Below are 21,220 nucleotides of genomic sequence, written 5' to 3'. Positions count from 1 at the left end.
TATAGAAGCAAAGGGGGTGGGTGGAGAAATCAAATACTGAAAGAGTGACTTTAAGTTGTGTAAAAATAATCAACACAACAAAACTGCTCCTTCTCCCAGCTGTAGACTTTGTGGCTTTCTAAGCTCCTGTGGTAAGGACATCTTGTACCTACATACATATGACAGTATTTTCACATCAACTGATGCCATAGCTTAAGAATATATAGAAAAGAGCAGCAAACCCCCTTTGGCAGAATCTTTAGGGTATGTAGTATCACACAATCAACCAACCAGGTTGGAAGAGACCTCAGAGATCATCAAGTTCAACCTATTACCTAATACCTAACACCTCATGACAACCAAACCATGGCTCCAAGTGCCACATCCAATCCCCTCCTGAACACCTCCAGGGATGGTGACTCCACCACTTCCTTGGTCAGTACATCCCAATGGCAAATTACTCTTTCTGGGAAGCACTTTCTCCTCAACTTCAGCCTAAATCTCCCCTGGTGCAGCTTGAGACTGTGTCATCTTGTTCTGGTACTAGTTGCCAGGGAGAAGAGACAAACTGTCTACAACCTCCTTTCAGGTACAAGTCTCAAGCTGGATGGAGAGGGTGAGCAAAACTCTTTCCTAGTAACCCAGGTTCATCTGAGTTCAGCAGCAGTCTATGCTTTTGCTTATTGCTGAAGGTTGGATTTATGGTATCCATAACATGTTAAAGACACTGTAGAACAGTTTGATTTATATAAATTGTTGCAGAGCTGGCAGATTTTTGGTTTTTTTACTGCAGGCAAGGGATTAGCTAATGACAATGTGCAGAATCCTAGTGATTAGCTGGTTATGATGGGATGGGGATGGTCTTACTGGGAAACACTGTAACTAGTCAGGGACTTTAGCCTGGTAATAGCACATTGGGGACTGCTTCATTAATGAAGATGTTGCTGAAGAGACAGCTGACTGTGGCTTGGTTTGAATAATTTGATGTATGTGCATTTCTAGGTTAAAAAGAAGAAATTTAAGTTAGAAAAGGACAATGGGCCTTCTTCTCCAGACAGGATGTTAACCGTGCCACACATCACTTACGACCACGTGGCGGAGGACAGGAAACCTGATTTCAGTTTCGACGCCTATGAAAATTCTGGTAAGAAATTGCATCATGAAATGCCAATAGCTGTAATGGCTGCTCTGGGTGGTTTACACCCAGGTGCTCTTGTTTATCTGTAGGAGACAGGATGGGGACAGAACAGATTTGTGCCGCTCTAAAGCAAGAATGCTTCGTTTTTTGGCTGGGGTTTCTGGCTTGTCTGGATGAGATTCAACCATTCCTTTACTGAGCATGCTCCACTGAGGACAAACTAAGATTGTTTGCCATTTCTGCCTGCCAGAAGTGCCACTGTCTCTGAGGCTGGTGTATGCATTTCCTAATACTCCAACTGGCTGAAAGTACAGGGATGAGCTGTCAGCTTTTCCACATGAAATTTACACGAGATGTGTTACTACTGCACTTGTGCCTCGCCCAGAAAGGATTGGCCCAGCTTGGCTGCCCTGAACATGGTCTGCTGTGTGAAACCATCACGTGCCCCTGCCATCTGCTCAGTGGAGTAGGCTGTGAATCAAAGTCTAAAAGCAGAAGTACTTAAGATAAATGTGGGTCCATCTGTATTAACTGTCACTGCACAAAATGGTACAGCGTGAGGAAAAAGAAGCAAGCACTTTGATGGTCACCTTTATAATTAATAGCTCCAGTTCTAGTTGCTTTAGCTGTAATGAACTCCCAAAATAACTCTGAGTTTACAATGTGGCTTTTTAACAAATGGACTTTTAGTAGAAGCTTTTAATGTGCATTGGCCAAATTTTGGCAGCAAGAATGAGGCTTAATTTTTAAAGTGTGTTTTACTGATTCTAGATACCTGAAGTACTTGGGGTTGTTTTTTTTCCCCCCCTCCTCCAAAATTTGGCTGGCCTGATTGAACTTAATGACCTTTAAAAATAAGAGCAATGTGGGCTGGCAGCTGCACTGCTTGAATTCAAGCAGAAAGTCTCACCCTTCAAGTGCTTTTTTTGGTACACTTCTGTCTTGTCTTGTTCTGTCCCATCCATGCTTTTCCAGTCCTTCCTGACTTCTGTTAAGGAATGTTTGCCAATCCCATCTGGTGGTGGAAATGACCTAGCTGTTAAAAGGTGGACAGGTACTAAGTTTAGTCTGTCTCAGCCTTTGAGTACAGATACTTTTCTTCCAAACAATTTGAATGGACAAATGCTTAGCATTGTCAAGTCTCCCTTTTTAATCACTAAGCTTTGAAGTAGATCAGAGGTCTTGTGTGATTTTTCAGGCTCCTTTTTGCTACTATCTCTTCAGAATCACTTGCTACTATCCCTTCTATATCTTTCAATAACAGGATTTGCCTTCATTTCTTCTGACACCTTTTTTTCCCTCTTTTTTTTCCCCCTATCTGTGTTCTGCTCTCTCTAAACTGTTACAAGTACACAGGACATAAAGGAATGTTAAAATGGCTTGGTAAGTTGAGGAAAACAATTCTGTCTGTGGCATGCCAGCTTCTGACAGTGTAATGTTTGCAGTGATGCTCATGTGTGTCCAGTGCCATGTAGTTTCTAGGAAATCACTCACAGAATCAATCACCAAGCTTGGAAGAGACCTCAAAGATCATCCAATCCAACCCATCTCCACAGACCTCATGACTAAACCATGGCACCAAGTGCCATGTCCAATCCCCTCTTGAACACCTCCAGGGATGGTCACTCCACTGCCTCCCTGGGCAGCACATTCCAATGGCTAACAACTGTCTTAGTGAAGAACTTTCTCCTCACCTGGAGCCTAAATCCTTTGCAGACAAGGAGATCTAGACCCCAAAAATAATGTGCATTTCCATGCTTGTGATGACAATTGCACTCACTTACAGAACTGGGCCACCTCTGGGTTTGTTTTCATAACAGAAATATGGCTTATGGATATATAACCAACAGAAAAAGATAATCTACTTTATAAATGAAGTATAATTGATCCCACAGCTATCTGAGTATATAGCTGAACAAACAGCACATTTCTAAACAAATGGGTTGGGGTGGAAGAAAAAATACCCAGTTTTGACCTCCAATATTGTGCACTCTGAAACACCTGCATCTGTTCCTGCAAAAATGCTCTCTGGATATTTGTGAGCAGATGGGGACCCATAAATTAAGTAATTTATTTTACTGTTTGCCTGGGTTCTGTGATCACTTAAGCAGCCATGTAGTCCTGTGATGTTTCTAATGTGCTTGCTTAGGCACTTTCTTAACAATTGAGTGTTCCCCCAAGACTCTAGGATTAGAGCTAGGGCTGGGCAAAGAAACCTCTGTGATTTAGTGAGAGCACTGCAAGCCCCATCTAAGTTTTCTACTCTTCATCCAATACACAACAGAGACTTCTTTTCAGTGACCAAGTGTGAGGATGCTCTGGCTTGGATTAAATGGTCTGAAAATACATGGTTCAGTTTCTCCTCTGAAGCCACATGGAGCAGTGGTCAATTCAGGTGCTCAAATCACAACAAACAAATGAAATCTCCTTGGCTCCTCCTGACCAATCCTTGATTTGGCCATTTTTCAATTTCCACTTTTCTGCTGCCTTCCAGGCAGTGCATCTCTGCTGGCAGGGAGCATGGTGGAACAAGCTCAGGAATATCTCAAGGGCCGTGAAGTCACCTGTTTCACATGAAAAAGGAATGACTTCATCCTGGGGAAACATTGGAAGAGCTTTGGCAGCTGCCATAGGTTCAGTTTCTATTTCCTAGCCAGGCAGTGTGAGCTCAGTGGACCTGGGAGGCTACCTAACACTCTTCTCAGTGACTCAAAGGAATAAAGAGGAGAGAGTGTATTTGTGCTTAATGCGAATAGGATTAGCTGCACAGAAAACTGAAGCTGCCAGGGCAAAAGCTCAGAAACAAGAAATCAAGAACTGCAAGACTAGAGGATGCAAATTCAGCTGTGGTTAGGCTCTCAGAGAACTTTTGGTCACATCCATATGCTGCTTTCTCATGTTCACTAAATTTCAGTTCACTTTTTGGGCTGCCTACTTATTTTTGAGCCTTCACGCTCCTAATCTCCCACCTGGCTTGATTGCCTGTATCCTTGTGCAACCAGGTTGCCACCTCCTTTCCTTCCCTCCTTCCTCTTGGCATCATCAGCTCGGCAAGGACCCACGAGCCATGGCTGCAGTGTGCCTAGCAGTGGCAGAGCACTTACAAAATGAGTGGTTTACAAGATTTAACTCCCAATGTATTTAGCTCTTGATAGTTGTTTTCCTTTTTCCCCCTCCTTCCATAAAAGTAAGGCAACAGTTCTGAAAAACATCATTCTGTGCTGGTGAGGGAGTCCTCAAGCATTTCTTATTAAAATAGTTACTAAAATGATATTCAAAAGAATTAAACAGAGCATTAAGGGTATGTTTTGCTGAGTCTCCTTCTCAGCATTGACTCCTCTTGCTTGCCCAAAACTTTTCCCCAAGAAATGCTGCTTAAGGCAAGCACTTGGCTTAAGCAGTTGGTGAGCAGCTTCAAATGCTTGTTGTGAGATCACAGAATGTGATCACAGAACTGTTTAGCTTGCAAAAGACCTCTGAAGGTCATGGTCTCTTCTCCCAGGCAAGCAGCACCAGAACAAGAGGATGCAGTCTCAAACGGCACCAGGGGAGGTTTAGGCTCGAGGTGAGGAGAAAGTTCTTCCCAGAGAGAGTTGTTAGCCATTAGAATGTGCTGCCCAGAGAGGTGGTGGAGTTGCTGTCCCTGGAGGTGTTCAGGAGGGGTTTGGACATGGCACTTAGTGCCATGGTTTAGCAGTCATGAGGTCTTGGGTGACAGGTTGGACTTGATGATCTTTGAGGATCTTGGATTCTATGATCAAGTCCAGCTATTAACCCAGCACTGCCAGGTCACCACTAAACCATGTCCCTCAGCACCACATCTACATGACTTTTAAGTCCTTCCATGGATGGGAACTCCACCACTGCCCTGGGCAAGGCTCAACAGCCCCAAAGGGGGAAAAATTGTTCCTCATATCCAACCTAAGCCTCCCGTGGTGCAACTTGAGGCTGCTTCACTGTCTTATCACTTGTTATTGGGAGAAGAGACTGACCTCCACCTGTCTCCAATCTCCTTTCAGGTAGTTGTAGTGATTGGGAAAGTCTCTTTGGTGTGCTGGGCAGCTTCAAACACGGGTGTCAGTGCTGGTCTGTCCATCTGACAGCACTGAAATCTGGGCAAGAGCTATCTACACCATGAACTGGAGCAAGAGTTGCCTAAGCTGTGTGAGGTAGCACACTTTGGAAAGGGAAACCCCAAAGTGGGGAAGGAAGGGGCAAACGTACAGGTTGCTGGGGCTGGTGGGTGGGGAAGGCTATCTTGCAGCAGGTGACACTGCCATGAGGAATGGGTTTGAAGAGACAGCAGTGCCTCCTGTAGTGGTGATTTAACATTCAGCTAACATGTAGCACACACTAAATCTCCTTGGCTGCCTGTCTGCAACTTTTTGCTTTTTACATTTTGTTTTATTTTATTATTTCTCTTCCCCCCCATCACCTCTCCTATCTCTCTTTATTTCATGTGCATCTTCACTCTAACTCAGATTGTCAGCGCTCCTGGCCCTCCTTTTCTGCAGACCAGCAGTCTTCCAGCGTTCCTTCCTCTCCAGGTAAAGCTCATAATATTTCACTGCTCCATCACCCTTATTAATTCCTTCCTTATTAATTCATTGCAATGCTCTGTCTGGAGTTGCCTGCTGTGGCTGTTAAAGAAAGCATAGGCATGGCAGTAGAATTTCCAGCCTGGAAAGTTCTTCAGGTTGTAAAATTGCCAAGTGTTTAAATAAATCCCCCCCCAAAAAAAGGTATTTTCTGCAGAAGTGGTTTCTAAATGCATTGATTAAACCTCAGAGGTTTTTATTCTCATCAGAAATACTTTAAGGTTGTTGTTGTTTTGGTTGGGGGTTTTTGTTTGTTTTGTTTTGTTGTTTTTAATCTGTGCTTGCAGAATAGGGAGTGTAGAAGATTTTCTGACCTACACTAGCAGAATACCCTACTACCAGAAAAGCATCTGTAGAGATGTCATGCTGTATACAAAGTTGTGATGTTGGCAGTACAGGGAACCCATCAGTAATTTCCTGTGATCAGCTTCAAAACTCTTCATAGAATCACAGAGTGGTTTGGTTTGGAAAGGACCCCCAAAAGTCACCTAGTCCAACCTCCCTGCAGTGAGCACGGGCATCTTCTACTGGATGAGGTTGCTCAGAGACCCAACCAACCTAACCTTGAATGGCTCCAGAATGGCTCCAGGATGTTCAGAAAGCCTGTTTTGAAGCAGGATTCTCATTGTATGTGTCATTTGTTTTCTGCTACTTTAAAGCCATGCCTGGCTCAGCATTACCAGTTGGGTAGTCATGCCTCTAACCATAGCTGCTGCTGCTTACCCATCAAAATTGGAGAACACAAAGCTTAGGCACCCCGAAGTGATAGTAAATATCTTTTGCTACACCTGTTTCCTGTTTGTCTTCACTTGTTGTCAATTGAGCCTAAGTTCCTGAAGCTTGCTTTTTTTCCCCCTTTAGCCAACTTGTTCAGAAGTTTAGTGCAGAAATCTGTGCCAAGTGCACAGGTAAAGATTTCTGCAGAGGCATCACAACCTGTCTGTGATTTCTGCAGTATTTTGTTTGGATTTATTCTCTATAGAATTCATTTATGGTCATGTACAAATGACATCTTTAGTTGCAAATGTTGTGGCTTCTCTAGCAAATGCTAAGACCATGCTGGGGGAAAAAAGACCCCTTGGGGTTCTTAATGTTGGGGTTTGAATTTGAAAATGAAATCTGTAACACTCTGCCCTAATGTCTTGGATGCATGAAAGGGTTGGTATACAACTGAATTTGCCACTGGAAGCTTTAAATATCTGAAGTTTTGTGGAATGGCCTTTCCACTAAGGAAGTCTTCTTGGATGAATCATAGAATCAACCAGAACCAATTAGCAAGAGAAATCATTTCCTTTACACTTATGAGATGAGCAGCAAAAGTATTTGAATAGTCTCTGGGCAACCTGATCTAGCTGAGGATCTCCCTGCATACTGCAGAGGGGGCTGGACTAGATGACCCTTGGAGGTCTCTTCGACTCAGACCATTCTATGATTCTCACATACATCTCCAATCTTGTGTTGCATACAACAAACACTGCAGATTTACATTTTTGGCTACTTACAGAATCAACTAGGTTGGGAAAGATCTCAGAGATGAAGTCCAACCTATTACCTAACACCTCCTGACAACTAAAACCATGGCTCCAAGTGCCACATATAATCCTTTTTTGAACACCTCCAGGGATGGTGACTCCACCACCTCCCTGGGCAGCACATTCCAATGGCCAATTACTCTTTCTGGGAAGAACTTTCTCCTCACCTCAAGCCTAAACTTCTAAATATCTTGCCACCAGTCTCATGTCTGGGCTTGAAGATGAGATATCCTTGTGCTTTAGGTCTGGGAACCAGGAGACTTGTTCACACAGTGTGTGACAGGGGCAGACTGCTCACTGGAAAAATGCCTAGGCTCCTTTATGGATCTTGGTCTTAGTTACAGTAATTACACCCCAGAAACTGGTATTGCAAACTGAAACACTAAGTAGAGATGTAGTAAGGAGCTGGCCTTGTCATTATCATTAGGTCAGGGGTTTGGAGCACAGCCCTATGAGGAGAGGCTGGAGGAGCTGGAGATGGTTAACCTGGAGAGGAAAAGGCTCAGGGGAGACCTTATTGCTGTCTACAACTACCTGAAGGGAGGTTGTAGCCAGGTGGGGCTTGGTCTCTTCTCCCAGACAGCCTGTGACAGAATGAGAGGACACAGTCTCAAGCTGTGCCAGGGGAAGTTTAGGCTGGATGTTACAACAAATTCTTCACAAAAAGAGAGATTGGCCATTGGAAAGGGCTGCCCATGGAGGTGGTGGAGTCACCATCACCGGAGTTGTTTAAAAAGAGCCTGGATGAGGCACTTGGAGCCATGGTTTAGTTGATTAGATAGTGTTGGATGATAGGTTGGACTTGATGATCTCAAAGGTGTTTTCCAGACTGGTTTCTTCTGTGTTCTGGATTGCTCTCGTACACTGTTGCTGTAGATTGGTTGTCCCTGAGTATTGTACAGTAAGTTTTATAGAGCATGAAGCAGCCCATGCTATAGGTACTCTACATTTTATTGTGTGATGTAGATACTCTTCATTTTTATTAGTGTGAAGGAAAAAAAAAGAAAAGAAAAAAAAATAGCTTTAAGTCTTCATCAGCAGTTGAAATTCTTTGGGGAGAAGAAGATTTAAAGCTTTGCTTTTCTTGACCTCTGCCTTGCATGCAATTTTTGGGTAGTAATTTCTGTTTTCAATATTCTGTAAAAACAGAGAGCATTTCAGAGGTCCCAACAAGTGGCAGACCTCTCTTGACAAAGCCCAGTGCTGTTGCTTTAACTGTTATCTGCATGTTTCCTCACAGTGAAAAAAAGCCCCACGTTTTTAGACGTGAACACAGGACCCTTCATCAGGACCAACAGCTTTGCCGATGAGCTTGACCTGGAGGGTGAGACACTGCTGACCCCAATAACTCACATCTCACAGTAAGTCAAGGCTATTGGATTGTGTGTTAGTTGACTTAGACAAGAGAAGCCAGCTCAGGTGGGAGGAGCTGAAATGGGGAGATGATAGGGGCTATCTCAGCTATTTGCCTCAAACCCTTTTTACCTTGAAGTTGGCGTACACCCTTCTGAGTGCCAGTAAATCTTCAGCTTGACCCAAAGCAAAGTTCACTTGGCTGTGACACAAGGCTTTAGTTTTGAGCTAACGTCTCTGGGCAGCTGGTGGTTGATAGCCTCAAGATTTCCACATGGAGACAGTGTGTGGGAGTCGTTGCCTGGTGAGAATTATATTGCTCCCTCCACCGTTTTCCAGTGGAATACCTGTGAAGTGCAAATATTGAAATACTACTTCTGCAATCCCAGCCCTTCCACTTCAGCAGCACCTTCTCTAATGGGCAGAGGATTGTCTGTGCTGGAAGCAAGGATCTGTTTTGCTCTTTAGTGCTGCTTTATGGTATATAAAATTGATCTGAATTAGGCCTGTCATTTTGGCTTTGCTGAGGGGTTGTGGCTTGGGTTTTTTTCCCTGATAAAAGAAAATCTTCCACATCTTTTATGCTACATTTTTGTCTCCAGGTTCTCAGATTATTCTGAAACACTGAGAATTGCAAGAGATTTCTCTTCAAATGGCTTTTAAAGAGCAAAACCTTCTGTCATTGTTTAATTCAAGCTCCTGATAAATGCTCGTTATCTACCATGAAAATTCTTGGCATGCTTGGATTTCTGAGGTACAAAACACACAGAAATGCCTGCTGCCAATTTTCAGGCCTCCTTCCTATGCAGCATATAGAGCAGAGAAGCAGAAATGTGCTTCGATGTAGCCCCTTCAGGGGGGTATTTTCAACAGAAGTAGGGTTGAGGGGAGTCTTCCCCAGCTGCAAACAAAAAGACTTGCGTTTTCAGGTGGGCCACCTAACACTGACACACATTTGTAGGCAGAGGATTTGAGAGACTTGTATTCTGGAAGATTTCTTAGTGCCACAGGCAGGAGGAGGAAGTCATAAATCTCCTCAAGCCTCAGACAAGAACAACGGGAGCAGCAAAACCTGATCTAGAAGCTTCCTTCGCGTAGCTGTTTTTAAACCTTAATTTACCACAGCACTGCAGGAGTTCCTTAAGAGAAATAAGCTTTGTGCTGGGAGGTTTTGTTGTCCTTTTTGGGATTGAGAATTATTTGGTTGTTTCTCATTGTCACCTTCATTGTTGCGCTTCAGATAAAGTGCTCCATCACTCTGAAGTCCAACTTGTGTAGCAGCTGATGTCTTTGTTTTCTGTCAAGTACTTGTGGGAGGCTTTGAGGGTATAGGTAATGTGTATCAGGTGAAGGCCAGGACCAAATGAAGACCTTCATCATTTAATAACTTATATATTTCTCTTTTACTTCCTTAAGTTTTGTTCTAAGTTCTGTTGCACTCTCCCTAGGTTGCTGTAGCCCATGAGTGATGGGATGACACAAAAATTTCCCTGTATGAAACGAACTGAGTCTCTGCTAGGGTGGAAGAAAATGGAAGTCATCTCTTTCAGGACTCTGAATTTAGATTCAAACACTGGATAAATAGAATTAAATGCAAAATTAGAGCAAATGTTAAAGATGTCTCTTTGAAGCACAGGTGCCCAAATGTTGTAGGGCCTGCATTTACTTTGTGTGCAGTTTCTTACACAGCCTGAAACGATGCCCAACCAGCCTACAGATACAGGGGGTTGGCTAAAACTTAGTGTAAACCCTATGTTTTGTAATGTCAGGTAGCAGATACTCCAAACCAGTTTGAAATTAAAGCTATTCCAGTGTTGTTTGTGCTCTTGGCTTGTGTATTCTGCTTGCATTTGAGGTAGCTGGAAAGCAAGGTGCTGGGCAAGTTTCACTGGGTGCCCACAAAGCTGGATGCTGGATTATGAATTATTTAGACAAATACTTCTTTTTCATGCTTCATTTCCAAGTCCTAGGGAGTAAATATTGATGAGCTGGTTGCACATGTTACTAGGACCTGCATGCTAGATGTGTGGGAAGGGAATTAAGGACCCAATTTAGGCTTGTGCAATAGATATCTCTCTGTGCAAAGTCGCCGACTCCATGTTCTGTGTCATGAAAGGGGTTAGTCATTGCAGGTCCGTGTCCATGTGTGCTTTTAACTCAAGCCTGAAAGTTGTGCTGTGCCTGAGAGAATCAAGGATGAATTATTTTGCTCTGATGTCCCCACTTGTGAAGCATTCTTGTATTATCTCCTTAAAGCCATCCCATATACAGTGTGGTTGCGCTGGATTTGTTGGTAAGGAAATGAGCAACCATGTACAAGCCTGAACCCAAGTACTTCACAAATATACTGCATCAGCTATGAAAACAAATTCATATGGAACAAGTCAAATTTGCAAATATATCTAGTTTCAGGTCTTAAAAGCAGTTTATACTCTATCAGAGGAACAGAAGCATGAAGACAGTTTAAGAAGTGGAAACATAATGTAAAACACTTGATGTAAGGATGGTTGGATAGAACCTGTTTCCTGGCCAACTGTGTGTTTATTGCAACATCTGAATTGGCTTATCCATAAACCACAGAGAGGTGACTCCAGAATAAACATTAATTTTTGTAAGTCATAAATAACTGAGTAAATATTGCAGTTAATTGGTGACATCCAGCTGGAAAACGACTTTTAGCTGACAGTATGAAAAACATTTCCCTTTGAGAGGTTATGTAGATCTGGCAGAAGTGTGGGTACCTCCCATGTTACTGGCAGGCAGACACTTGGCATCCTTGTGGCATGAAAAACCAATGAGGCTAAGTTTGTTTCCTCGCTTGCATTAGGTCATGGAAAGGAGATGCCATCTTTCAGCCCTTATGACAAAAGGCTTCAGGCTTCTAGGCCTGGAGTCTCCTTTAAGTTGTGTTTCAGTGCTGTGCTTATTTATCAAAAAAGTTATTCTCTTTTTGTCAATGTCAATATCTGAAGAGGGCCTCCAGGAAAGCTGGGGAAGGGCTGTTTCAAAGGGCTTGTAGTGATAGGATCAGAGAATCACAGAGTTTCAGGGGCTGGAAAGGGACCTTGGAAGATCACCTCATCCAACCCCCCTGCCAGAGCAGGATCACCTACACCAGATTACACAGGAACACATCCAGGTGGGTTTTGAATATCTCCAGGGAGGGAGACTCCACAATCCCCCTGGGCAGCCTGTGCCAGGGCTCTGTCACCCTCACAGTGAGAAAATTTTTCCTCATATTTAGGTGAAAATTCCTATGCCTCAACTTCCACCCATTGCCCCTTGCCCTGTCATTGGGCACCACCAAGAAGGTCCTGGCTCCATCCTCTCAGGACTCACCTTTTACATATTTATAAACATTGATGAGGTCACCTCTCAGTCTCCTCTTCTCTAAGCCACTGAGCCCCACCTCATATGGAAGATGTTCCATTCTCCTAATCATCCTGGTGGCTCTGCACTGGGATGAGGGGTGATGGTTTGAAATGGGAGCAGGGTAGGTTTGAGTTGGACATAAGGGAGGGAGCTCTTTACAATGAGTGGTAAAACACTGGAACAGGTTGCCCAGGGATGTGCTTGAGGCTCCATCCCTGGAGGCATTCAAGATCAGACTTGGCGTGGCCCTGGGCAGCCTGATCTGATTGGAGGTGTCCCTGCTGACTGCAGGAAGGTTGGACAAGATGGCCTTTCCAACCTGAGGCAATCTGTGAATCTGAATGTAGATCCATGTTGCCAGCACATTTAATAGGGCTGGTTTTGTGTCTAATGAAAAAATACAGGTGTGGGGTGTTTTGCAGGACCTGCTTCTGGCTGCATTTTAAATCTGTTTTGAAATAACTCTTGTGCTAAATGTATTTCTGTGGCGTTAGAGATGGGAAATCTTTCCCGTGGAAAGATTACTGCAGCAGTTAATTGTTTGTCGCTGCCACTCTGAGGAAACAAAAATAATGATAGAAGCACTTTTGAAACCTGATGTTCAAACAGGAAAGTGATTAAAATATGAGAGGGAAAACCCCAGATTTGAGCAGCTGCCTGCAGAAACACAGAATGAGGTAGCAGTGCATGGAAGAGTGACTGCGCTTCTGCGTGAGAAGTCAGAAGGTTCTGCAGATGCAAGCAGAGCAATCTGTGATTAGCTGCTCTGGGTCTCACCTATCTGGGCTGTAGCAACTTGAAGGGTGCAGTAGAGAGTGTGGTGTGTGAGGAAGCCTTGGCTCTCCAGGGGTTTGTTTAATGGTGGTTGTGGTCTGTTCTGCTGTGAAAGTGAAATGGGAAACTGGATGGGAGCAATGGCACACCTCTCCTTTGGACTTCTTGCTGTTCTTTCTCTCCCCTGTGTTCCTTGTTGTCTCCTCTCCCCTGTTTCACTTCATTGGAGCTTTTGTTCTTTTTGCACTTTAAAACAGTGGAAATTTGATGCTGCCTTTAGCTGAGCCTCAGCTACCCAGAGATTCTTTTCCCTGTGTTCATGATTGCTTCATTTCAGCACCTTTTTTGACTTCACATTGGGCATTAGCTGAAGGAGCAAAAGAAGTCAACCAAGCTTCTGACTGTACAAATAGGGGGAAGAGGGAGAAATGGATGGAATTGAGCTGAAAAGGGGACATAAGAGAATAATGAAGAGCTCTGTCTAATATATCTTTATATAAATATTTCTTATCTCTTTAAAGACCTTTAAAAAGAGCTCTGCATTCTCCAGGGCATCAGAACTGCTCCTGAGTCCGAAAGAAGTCTGTGCCATTATTTCTGCAGCTCCCCATTCTCCTTGTTCAGCAGTTCTTTACACAGTGCTTTGTTTAATCAGCTCCAGGGTGTACGTTTTGGGTATTTCTTACCGCTTCTTAGTGAGTCACTTTTTAGAGAAACACCATCTCTTAAGGTATTGTAAATTTAGTGCAGAAATAGAAACAGAAATCCAAGGCCATCTCTGGATTTAAACTCTTTATCTGTAAAAAGCAGCTCAAATTTTCTCAAAGTTTAAAGAGCCTATGGAGCCCTCTCAAACAGCTTTGTACCTAGTTCTGTCACCTTGGGTATCTCACCAAAAGGGTTCTTATTGCCACAAGCTGCCTAAACATGAGCCAGCAGTGTGCCCAGGTGGCCAAGAAGGCCAATGGCATCCTGGCCTGCATTAGGAACAGTGTGGCCAGCAGGAGCAGGGAAGTCATTGTGCCCTGTGCTCAGCACTGGTTTGACCACACCTTGAGTACTGTGCCCAGTTCTGGGCCCCTCAGTTTAGGAAGGACATCGAGACACTTGTATATGTCCAGAGAAGGGCAATGAGGCTGGTGAGAAGCCTTGAGCACAAGCCCTATGAGGAGAGGCTGAGGGAGCTGGGTTTGTTTAGCCTGGAGAAGAGGAGGCTCAGAGGAGACGTTATTGCTCTCTACAACTACCTGAAAGGTGGCTGTAGCCAGGAAGGGGTTGGTCTCTTCTCTCTAGCAATCAGCACCAGAACAAGAGGACACAGTTTCAAGCTGCACCAGGGGAGGTTTAGGCTCAACGTGAGGAGAAAGTTCTTCACTGAGAGAGTCGTTCACAGTATCACCAAGGTTGGAAGAGACCTCAAAGATCGAGTCCAACCTGTCACCACAGACCTCATGTTCGTCATTGGAATGTGCTGCCCAGGGAGGTGATGGAGTCACCATCCCTGGAGGTGTTCAAGAGAGGATTGGACGTGGCACTTGGTGTCATGGTCTAGTCATGAGGTCTGTGGTGACAGGTTGAACTCAATGAACTTTGAGGTCTCTTCCAACCTTGGTGATACTGTGATGACTTTGTGAAGCAATATTTTGCTCTGAGTATGCAGATTGCTGGCACAGTTCTTGGTCTTTAAGCTGCGAGTGTGGCATTGCTTCATATGCATCCTTCTCTCTAATTTGTTTTGAAAGAATTACTGTGGATCCAGCTGGCTTCAGGGAATGTATTTCTTGCTGAAAGCAAACATTTGTGATCCTTTTATTGTCTATATGGTCTAACTAACAATAATTCTTGATGTTTCAGTGAGTCTTCCCCACGTGCTTTGTGTACCTCTTTATTGAGGTGATGAAAATATATTTAATTAGTTAAAGATTTGTTTTGTCAGCGTAGGGCTGAAATAATTGTTCAGTGGAGGCTTTCTTGCAGTGGCACACTGCTGTGATCTTAGATTGAATACAGTTGGCTCACACTAAAATAAACCATGAGATTAAAACCAAAAAGCCCTTTTTTTCCCCACTGTTGTTAAGTATATTTCCACCTGAAAAATAAAGAGCTGTGTTGTGACATCGGCTTTATCTTCATCTCCATCAGCATCCCAGGTGTGCTGGAGAGAGGGATTGCATTGGGAGGAAATGGGAAGCTCCAGCAGTGGAGGTGTCTTAAAATTCAGCCTTTCTTTGTTAAGCAGCGTGATAGATGGAGTAATTAAATGTAGGGCTTGTTAATAATTTCCAGGTTAAGAGGAATGGGTAACAGATGGATCTGAGTGATTGAAATGAATGCTCCTGAGCACTTTGACATGTAATTGAAACGATCAACAGACAGCGCTGGTAAACTCCAAGTGCAGTGTCCATGGTGCTGCAGTTACCTGCAGTTGGCTTTTCTTGGCAATGATATTTAATTTCTTTATTTATTTGTTCAAGTTTTTTTATGAAGTGTTCTGTGTTTGGTTTAATTACCACCATATAACCTGCTGGCGTGAGGTATCACCACGTTACCTGGAGCAGACAGTGCTGAATGTGCCTCATAGCTGTCTCTTTTCTGTTGGCTTGCAAGTGAGTGGAGCCCCATTTGCTTTGATTTGCTAGCTCACATTTAAAGGATTCCTGCTTTTATCTTCCTCTTCTGCACCAAAGTGACCCTCTGAAGTCTGGGCAAATATTTCTTTTTCCCTCTGGAGTGGCCAGCTGTAACGGCTGACTTCTGCAGGCACAAGAATTCTCTCTGAAACACTGCTAACATTATTTCAACCCTGATTTGGCTGGGGTCCATTTTATCATTAATGGCGGGAGAGCAGCAGCAATAGAACTGCATGTGAGAACATGCTTGAGTTAAGACCAGAGCTTAACATTCAAGCATCACTGGTTCCTGTGCTGTTATTCCTGTCCTATCCCTTAACTCAGAGTGTTTGCTGTGTGCTGGGCAGCATCCCCTCTTCAGTCAGCACATCTCAGTATGCCATCAAACTCTCTGACAAATGTTGCCTGTAATCTCTGCTCATTTAACAGTTTGCTAAAGAAGGGAGGTCTGTTTCTTGTGAGTTATCCCCTTTGGTATGGGAAAGCATCCTCTCCTGTGCTTTCCTTATAAATTCACCATATATTTGGCCATAAAAACAGCTCTGGAACTCTGGATGTATCAGCAATTTAATTATTCTCATCTATTCACCTACTGTGTGCCACTTGAGGAGTGTCCCCAAATCTGGTTTGACAAGCAAACAGGGAAGTTCCCTTTTCAGAAGGGAACTGTAATGATTCCAGTGTCATCTTCCCATTCTGGTTTCTCACTGCAGCTTTCACAGGAGAGGAGAAGAACCATGGCAATCCAGTCCTATATATGATGAATCCCTTAAGTAAGCAATGATAAATGCAGCATAGTTATCAAAAAGCACTCAAAGTGTCTTTAAATAAAGAAATTACTCATTTGCTACTTCGTCCCAGTTTTAGGTGGCTGCAAAGCTTGTCTGCAGCTCATAAGCTAGGCTGTTGGAGTAGAACAGGACATCAGCAAGCTTGTCTCTTAAATGTTGAATGGAAAATGTGTATTTCAGTATGTTCATCATGCTTTATAAGAACTTGATTTCTGGCTTATGGGTGTTGATACTAGCTAGAACCCCACCGAAACAGCTGTGGCATACCCACTGTAGCACTGCACTGATAGTACCAGTGTGATGCATTTCTGTGTGAAGCTCTCCTTGTGCAACATCCCTGCAAAATCTTCCCTGCACCTTAGGACTGCTGCAGCCACTGCTGCGCTGAGACAGATGTGATTCCTTGTTTCTAGGTGCAATTGTTCCTATCTGTCTCTATACATTTAATCTGTCATCCCATGCCTAGACTGGAAGCCCTTGGAGTTGGGCACTGTTGTTGTTCTGTGTTTGTACAGTGTCTGACAGGTGGGATCCCAGCACACAAACTGTTTCTGCATTCTGCATACAATGGCTGCTACAGAGCTGGGTAAAGGTGGACTGATACAGGCTCTTACTGATAATCTTCAGTTTTATAGATGGATTACCTGAAATGAGCTGAAGACTTGGGCAGATCTTCACGGTGTCTGATTTCACCCTCACCGCTGCAGGAACCGAGCTGCTGCCGACAGCACAATGAGTAATGTGGCCACCATCTGTGCCAAGTGGTTACTCTTTTATCTTCAGGGAGAATTTCTTGTGTGCTGTGGTGGGTGGTTGTTTTTGCCTTAGATTAGATAGAGTGTGTAGTTTACATCTATAGATCTGAAGACCAGAAGGGATAATTAGATCATCTCCTTTGATCTCGTGACAGACAGGCTGGGAGCTCTGTGTCAAGCTGAATGCAGCGTTGCTGGGCTGTGTTCTTAATAATAGCAAAAACACAATAAAAGACTTCTACTTCACAAGCTTAGGGAGGTGAACAGGTGAAAAATTCAGACAGGAACCTACAGTTTACAGTTTCATTGCTCCTTTTGTTTTATTTCATCTTTCTATCTATTTATTTATTGGAGAGGGAAGGGCTGTCATATCCTGGTGCTGTTTGTTAGAAGGTAGTGCTGGACAAATATGGTCTGTGTTACAGTTTATGAGCCTATATAAAATAACATTCTCATGATCTTTTCTCACTTGCTCCAGGTTGTCACAGCTGTATTCAAGTACAGTGTGAAATTAGTCCTTGGCTATTTAATGTAACTGACACAGTATAAAAGTAAGGTTGACTTTTCCTAGTGTACAAACATCTAGGCAGAGGCTAAGATAGCTTAGCTATTTCTTTTGTGTCGCAGATGAACGATGCATTCCTTGGTCTCCAAGTGCTGGTTTACATCTTGATTGATGTTCACTAATTAAAGCAGACTCCAGCTGCTGAGTGATTCAGAAGTACAGGGCTCCTATGCTGTAAAAACAACAAGCAACTCCCCACTTACTAACTTTTATCATTGTTTGCTTTGGGCACTGTGCAGAATAATAAGTGCAAAAGCTTTTTTGGGGGGGAAGGGGAGACAATAAAAATGTCCCACTTTTACCTAGCATGAAAACCCCCTCATATTCATGAACACCCAGACTTAAAATTCAAAGCATTAATAAACATTTTCTTTCTGTTATGAGGATGGAGGATGGCTTTAGGTTTTGTTTAGATGTGGCAGATATCCTTAAAGAAGTTAAAGTAGTTTATAATGCGAGTGCTGCTTCTATTGGGGGTTATTTCAGCCAATAAACCAGATAGAACTTTAGTTTAGTGGTTTCTTAATTACATGAGAAATAATAGCAAAATATTATTTGTGAGGTTGTAAAGTTTAATCTTTATAAATAGCAGTTAAAGTAGCAGCCCTCAAAATCTCTGGGCAGCATCTCAGAATGTTAGGGCGAGGAAGGAACCTTGAAAGAGCATCCAGTCCAACCCTCCCCTGCTAGGGCAGGATCACCTAAAGCAGGTCACACAGGAACACGTCCAGGCAGGCTCTGAATGTCTCCAGAGAAGGAGAGCCCACAACCTCTCTGGGCAGCCTGTTGCAGAGCTCTGACGCCCTCACAGTGAAAAAGCTTTTCCATGGCACCTTCTCCGCTCCAGCTTGCACCCAATGCTCCTGTACTTCTCTGAAAACTCTTTTACAGCATTGAGACATTAAAGACTTTCCTCTGCAGCTGCTCTTTCTGACCTCTAGTGATAATCTTTTTTTCTGAAGCCACTCAAGTATCCTTAACACCCTACTGATGCAGCAAAGCTTCTGCAGTGGAAGGTTTTGTCTGAAACCTTTGCCAGCTCCAAGGCAGAGCTGTGAGGTGAGGAGCTCTGCATATCACCTTGGATACCTGGCCTTGAGAGAGAGCTGTTAGGAGGCTCTCTCTCAACAGAGAGGTCATGGAGCTGCTGCCTGTCTTTGTGTGACTGAAAATAGTTGTGATTTCACTCCTTGTCTCGGGGACCTTATGTCATTGCCATGTGCAGAAGTGTATGTTTTGTGTTACTCACTGCAGGAAGTTAAACTGGGAAAAGCTGAAGTGTTTTCATTGTGTTGTGGAGAAAACCTTAACTACCTCACAGTGGTTGTCAGTTTGTTAGGGAACTAAAGCTAACACCTGAGCTGTTGCTCATGGTTGTGTTTCAGTCTCTGTTTTTCTCAGGTTCCTGTATCACACCCATTTCTGTGGTTACTGAGTGTCTCTTGGGATAAAAGTCAAGACAGAAGCGAGTCATTGCTACGTCCTCTTACACCTCTACCTCTCTCTTTCCCAAGATGTTGTGGTTTTTCCCCAAAGTGATGTGTTTGTGTTTGGTTTTCTCCCTTTTTCTCTGCATGTAAAAGACGTTAATAAAATGCCAGAAGGGAAATGGGTCAGAAAGTGGTAACTGTTTCACCAGTCTGTCTTCATGTCCTTTGTTCAGGGACCTTACCCACAACCAAGTCCCATCTTCTGTGCAGCCAAGGGTTGCTGGAACAGAAAGCATAGAACGCTTTGGGTTGGGAGGGAACTGTAAAGGTCATCTAGTCCACAGAATAAGTGATTCAGGGGAAACAAGAAGTCAGGAGCATAATTAAACAGATGTTCTAAAACTTCATCCGTGTTCTAGCTGTGATAAATACACTAAAAAGTTGAAAGGCCAGTAATTAGTCTTCATATTCCTGGAATACCTCCAAATGTGTGGGCTTTGGGAGAAATGTCTTTATTCAGAAGGCAAGGTGAAGATGCACCCAAGAGCTTTGCGCTGGAGGATTTGCACTGTGCTGGCTGGTGTCTGTGGAGCCTGTGCTGAGCGCTGTGGGCTGTACAAGAAGCAGCTGTGCTTGAGCCCTAAAATGGCTGCTGGGATAATAAATAATGGAGGGATGCAACCACAGTGTATGTGTTCCTCGGTGAATTTAGGAAGTGTTCTCAGTCCATCTGCTTTTTATTTTGGAAACCTAATCCAGTCCTGTCTATGCACAAGTCTCAGATATGAATGTGGAATGTGTTCTTATCCACACCCTTTGTTACACTCTAGAATCTTGATCTTTTAAATATATATATACACACACACATATTTATATGCATGTATGTATTCTGTTTTTAAAAGGGTATTTGCAGTATTATTTGGTCTTTTTTTTAGGCCACCCACACAGGGGCACCTGCCAGGGCTTCAGGGGTACTTCCTTTATTCTACAGGACTCTGAGGCTCTCTGGAACTGTCTGTGCTGTCTCCCATCCATTCATCATTATTACATCTTAATGTGGGTCTCAGGTTTGCTAAATTATGGCAAATCGCTTCCAGATTGAAGCACATGAATAATTTAAAATCACTGTGTGCTGTAAACAGCAGGATCAGATTATTAGAGCTCTTAATTGTCTTGCTCTGAAGACTTTTGGTCTTTTACTGTAAATTATGAGCTGGCAAATAATGTCTACTGTAGGTCTTGCAGCGTTACCACCAATGGCATATTTGAGACATGATAGTCTAGGAGCTCTCTCTCTTTCTGAGGGGAGTACAGTTTAGAGGTATGAACTTCTCAAAATCTCTTCAATATAAATCATACCTAATGGAGCTGTAAGCATGAGAGCTTGCAGATCCCTTGAGAGAAGAATGAATCATTAGGAATAGTTGGATGGCAGGAGCCTGTCATTTGTTAATGACTTTGTTTGCAAGGTGTCCCTTGTGTCAGCACTGAAAGAGGGGGGAAAAAGAAGAGAGAGGGAAGAAAAACTAAAAGCAAGCCATGAGTCTGAAGTCTGGGTATATTCACTCGGTTGCAAGCTTTTGAGTTCAGTTCCTCTCTGATTAAGCAGGACATTTGTGCAGAATGTGGAACATGCAGTGGAGAATCAAGGTTGATTGCTGTGCTGTGGTGGAGAATGTATCCAAAGTGCTTGTGGCGGCAGTGACAGATCTAGCACAGAGACTGCATGAAGATAAGGATCCAGTTTGGATAGCAGGAGAGCAAACTGAGTTGGAAAGCCCTGCCTTAATTACTGACTTAGTCTTGTCCCATCTGTACTCGCTCATTCCAAATGCCCAAATGAGTTTTGGAGAGGAAGGGGACAAGTCTTGGAGACACTGTAGTGAAGCAGATGGGTTGTGGGAGATGGGGAGAAGAGGAAATGGAGTAATTGAAGGATGTAAGCTTCAGTGAGCAGGAAGGATAGTTGTATTAGCAGTGACAGAAGAAGGAAATGAGCTGAGGATATGGGGAAAAAAGATCTTGGTGATACCATCAAACACATTTGTGCTTGGAAGTGATGCCTTTAAATCTGTTGGTGCCTTTCAGAGACTTGGATTATTAGAGGTGGCTTGATGGCTGCACGTTTTTCAGGTATTAAATTTATAGTGCTGCATTCCAGGTACTTTGATACTTGGCACATGTCTAGGAGCTATGTGGATCTATGTTCAGAAGCAGCAACTTCCAGCAAGTTCTCTTTTCCCCACTCTACATTTCTATCCAACAGCTTCCAGTTTCCTGATGTGGAACTGTGTGATCTGCTG

The 21,220-nt window shown here is 43.5% G+C and overlaps 1 protein-coding gene across 2 annotated transcripts in view; it reads left to right on the top strand.

The window, feature by feature from the left end:
- The window catches only part of KCNQ1 (potassium voltage-gated channel subfamily Q member 1), a 356,172-nt gene that overhangs the window by 98,175 nt on the left and 236,777 nt on the right, over positions 1–21,220 (top strand). Inside the window, exons 10-12 of one of the 2 annotated variants that reach the window (XM_068148313.1) lie at positions 982–1,123; positions 5,599–5,664; positions 8,488–8,608. In XM_068148313.1, coding sequence (XP_068004414.1) covers positions 982–1,123; positions 5,599–5,664; positions 8,488–8,608 — 329 coding nt within the window. The remainder of the gene's footprint in view (positions 1–981; positions 1,124–5,598; positions 5,665–8,487; positions 8,609–21,220) is intronic. The other variant, XM_068148314.1, reaches the window with a different exon arrangement.

This window comes from Melanerpes formicivorus, unplaced genomic scaffold, assembly GCF_026170545.1.
Source record: "Melanerpes formicivorus ecotype bairdi unplaced genomic scaffold, bMelFor1.0.p_v2 SCAF_16, whole genome shotgun sequence".
NCBI classification, from domain to species: domain Eukaryota; kingdom Metazoa; phylum Chordata; class Aves; order Piciformes; family Picidae; genus Melanerpes; species Melanerpes formicivorus.
Note: the sequence above shows the minus strand (reverse complement) of the source record. Positions and strands in the feature narration are given on the sequence as shown.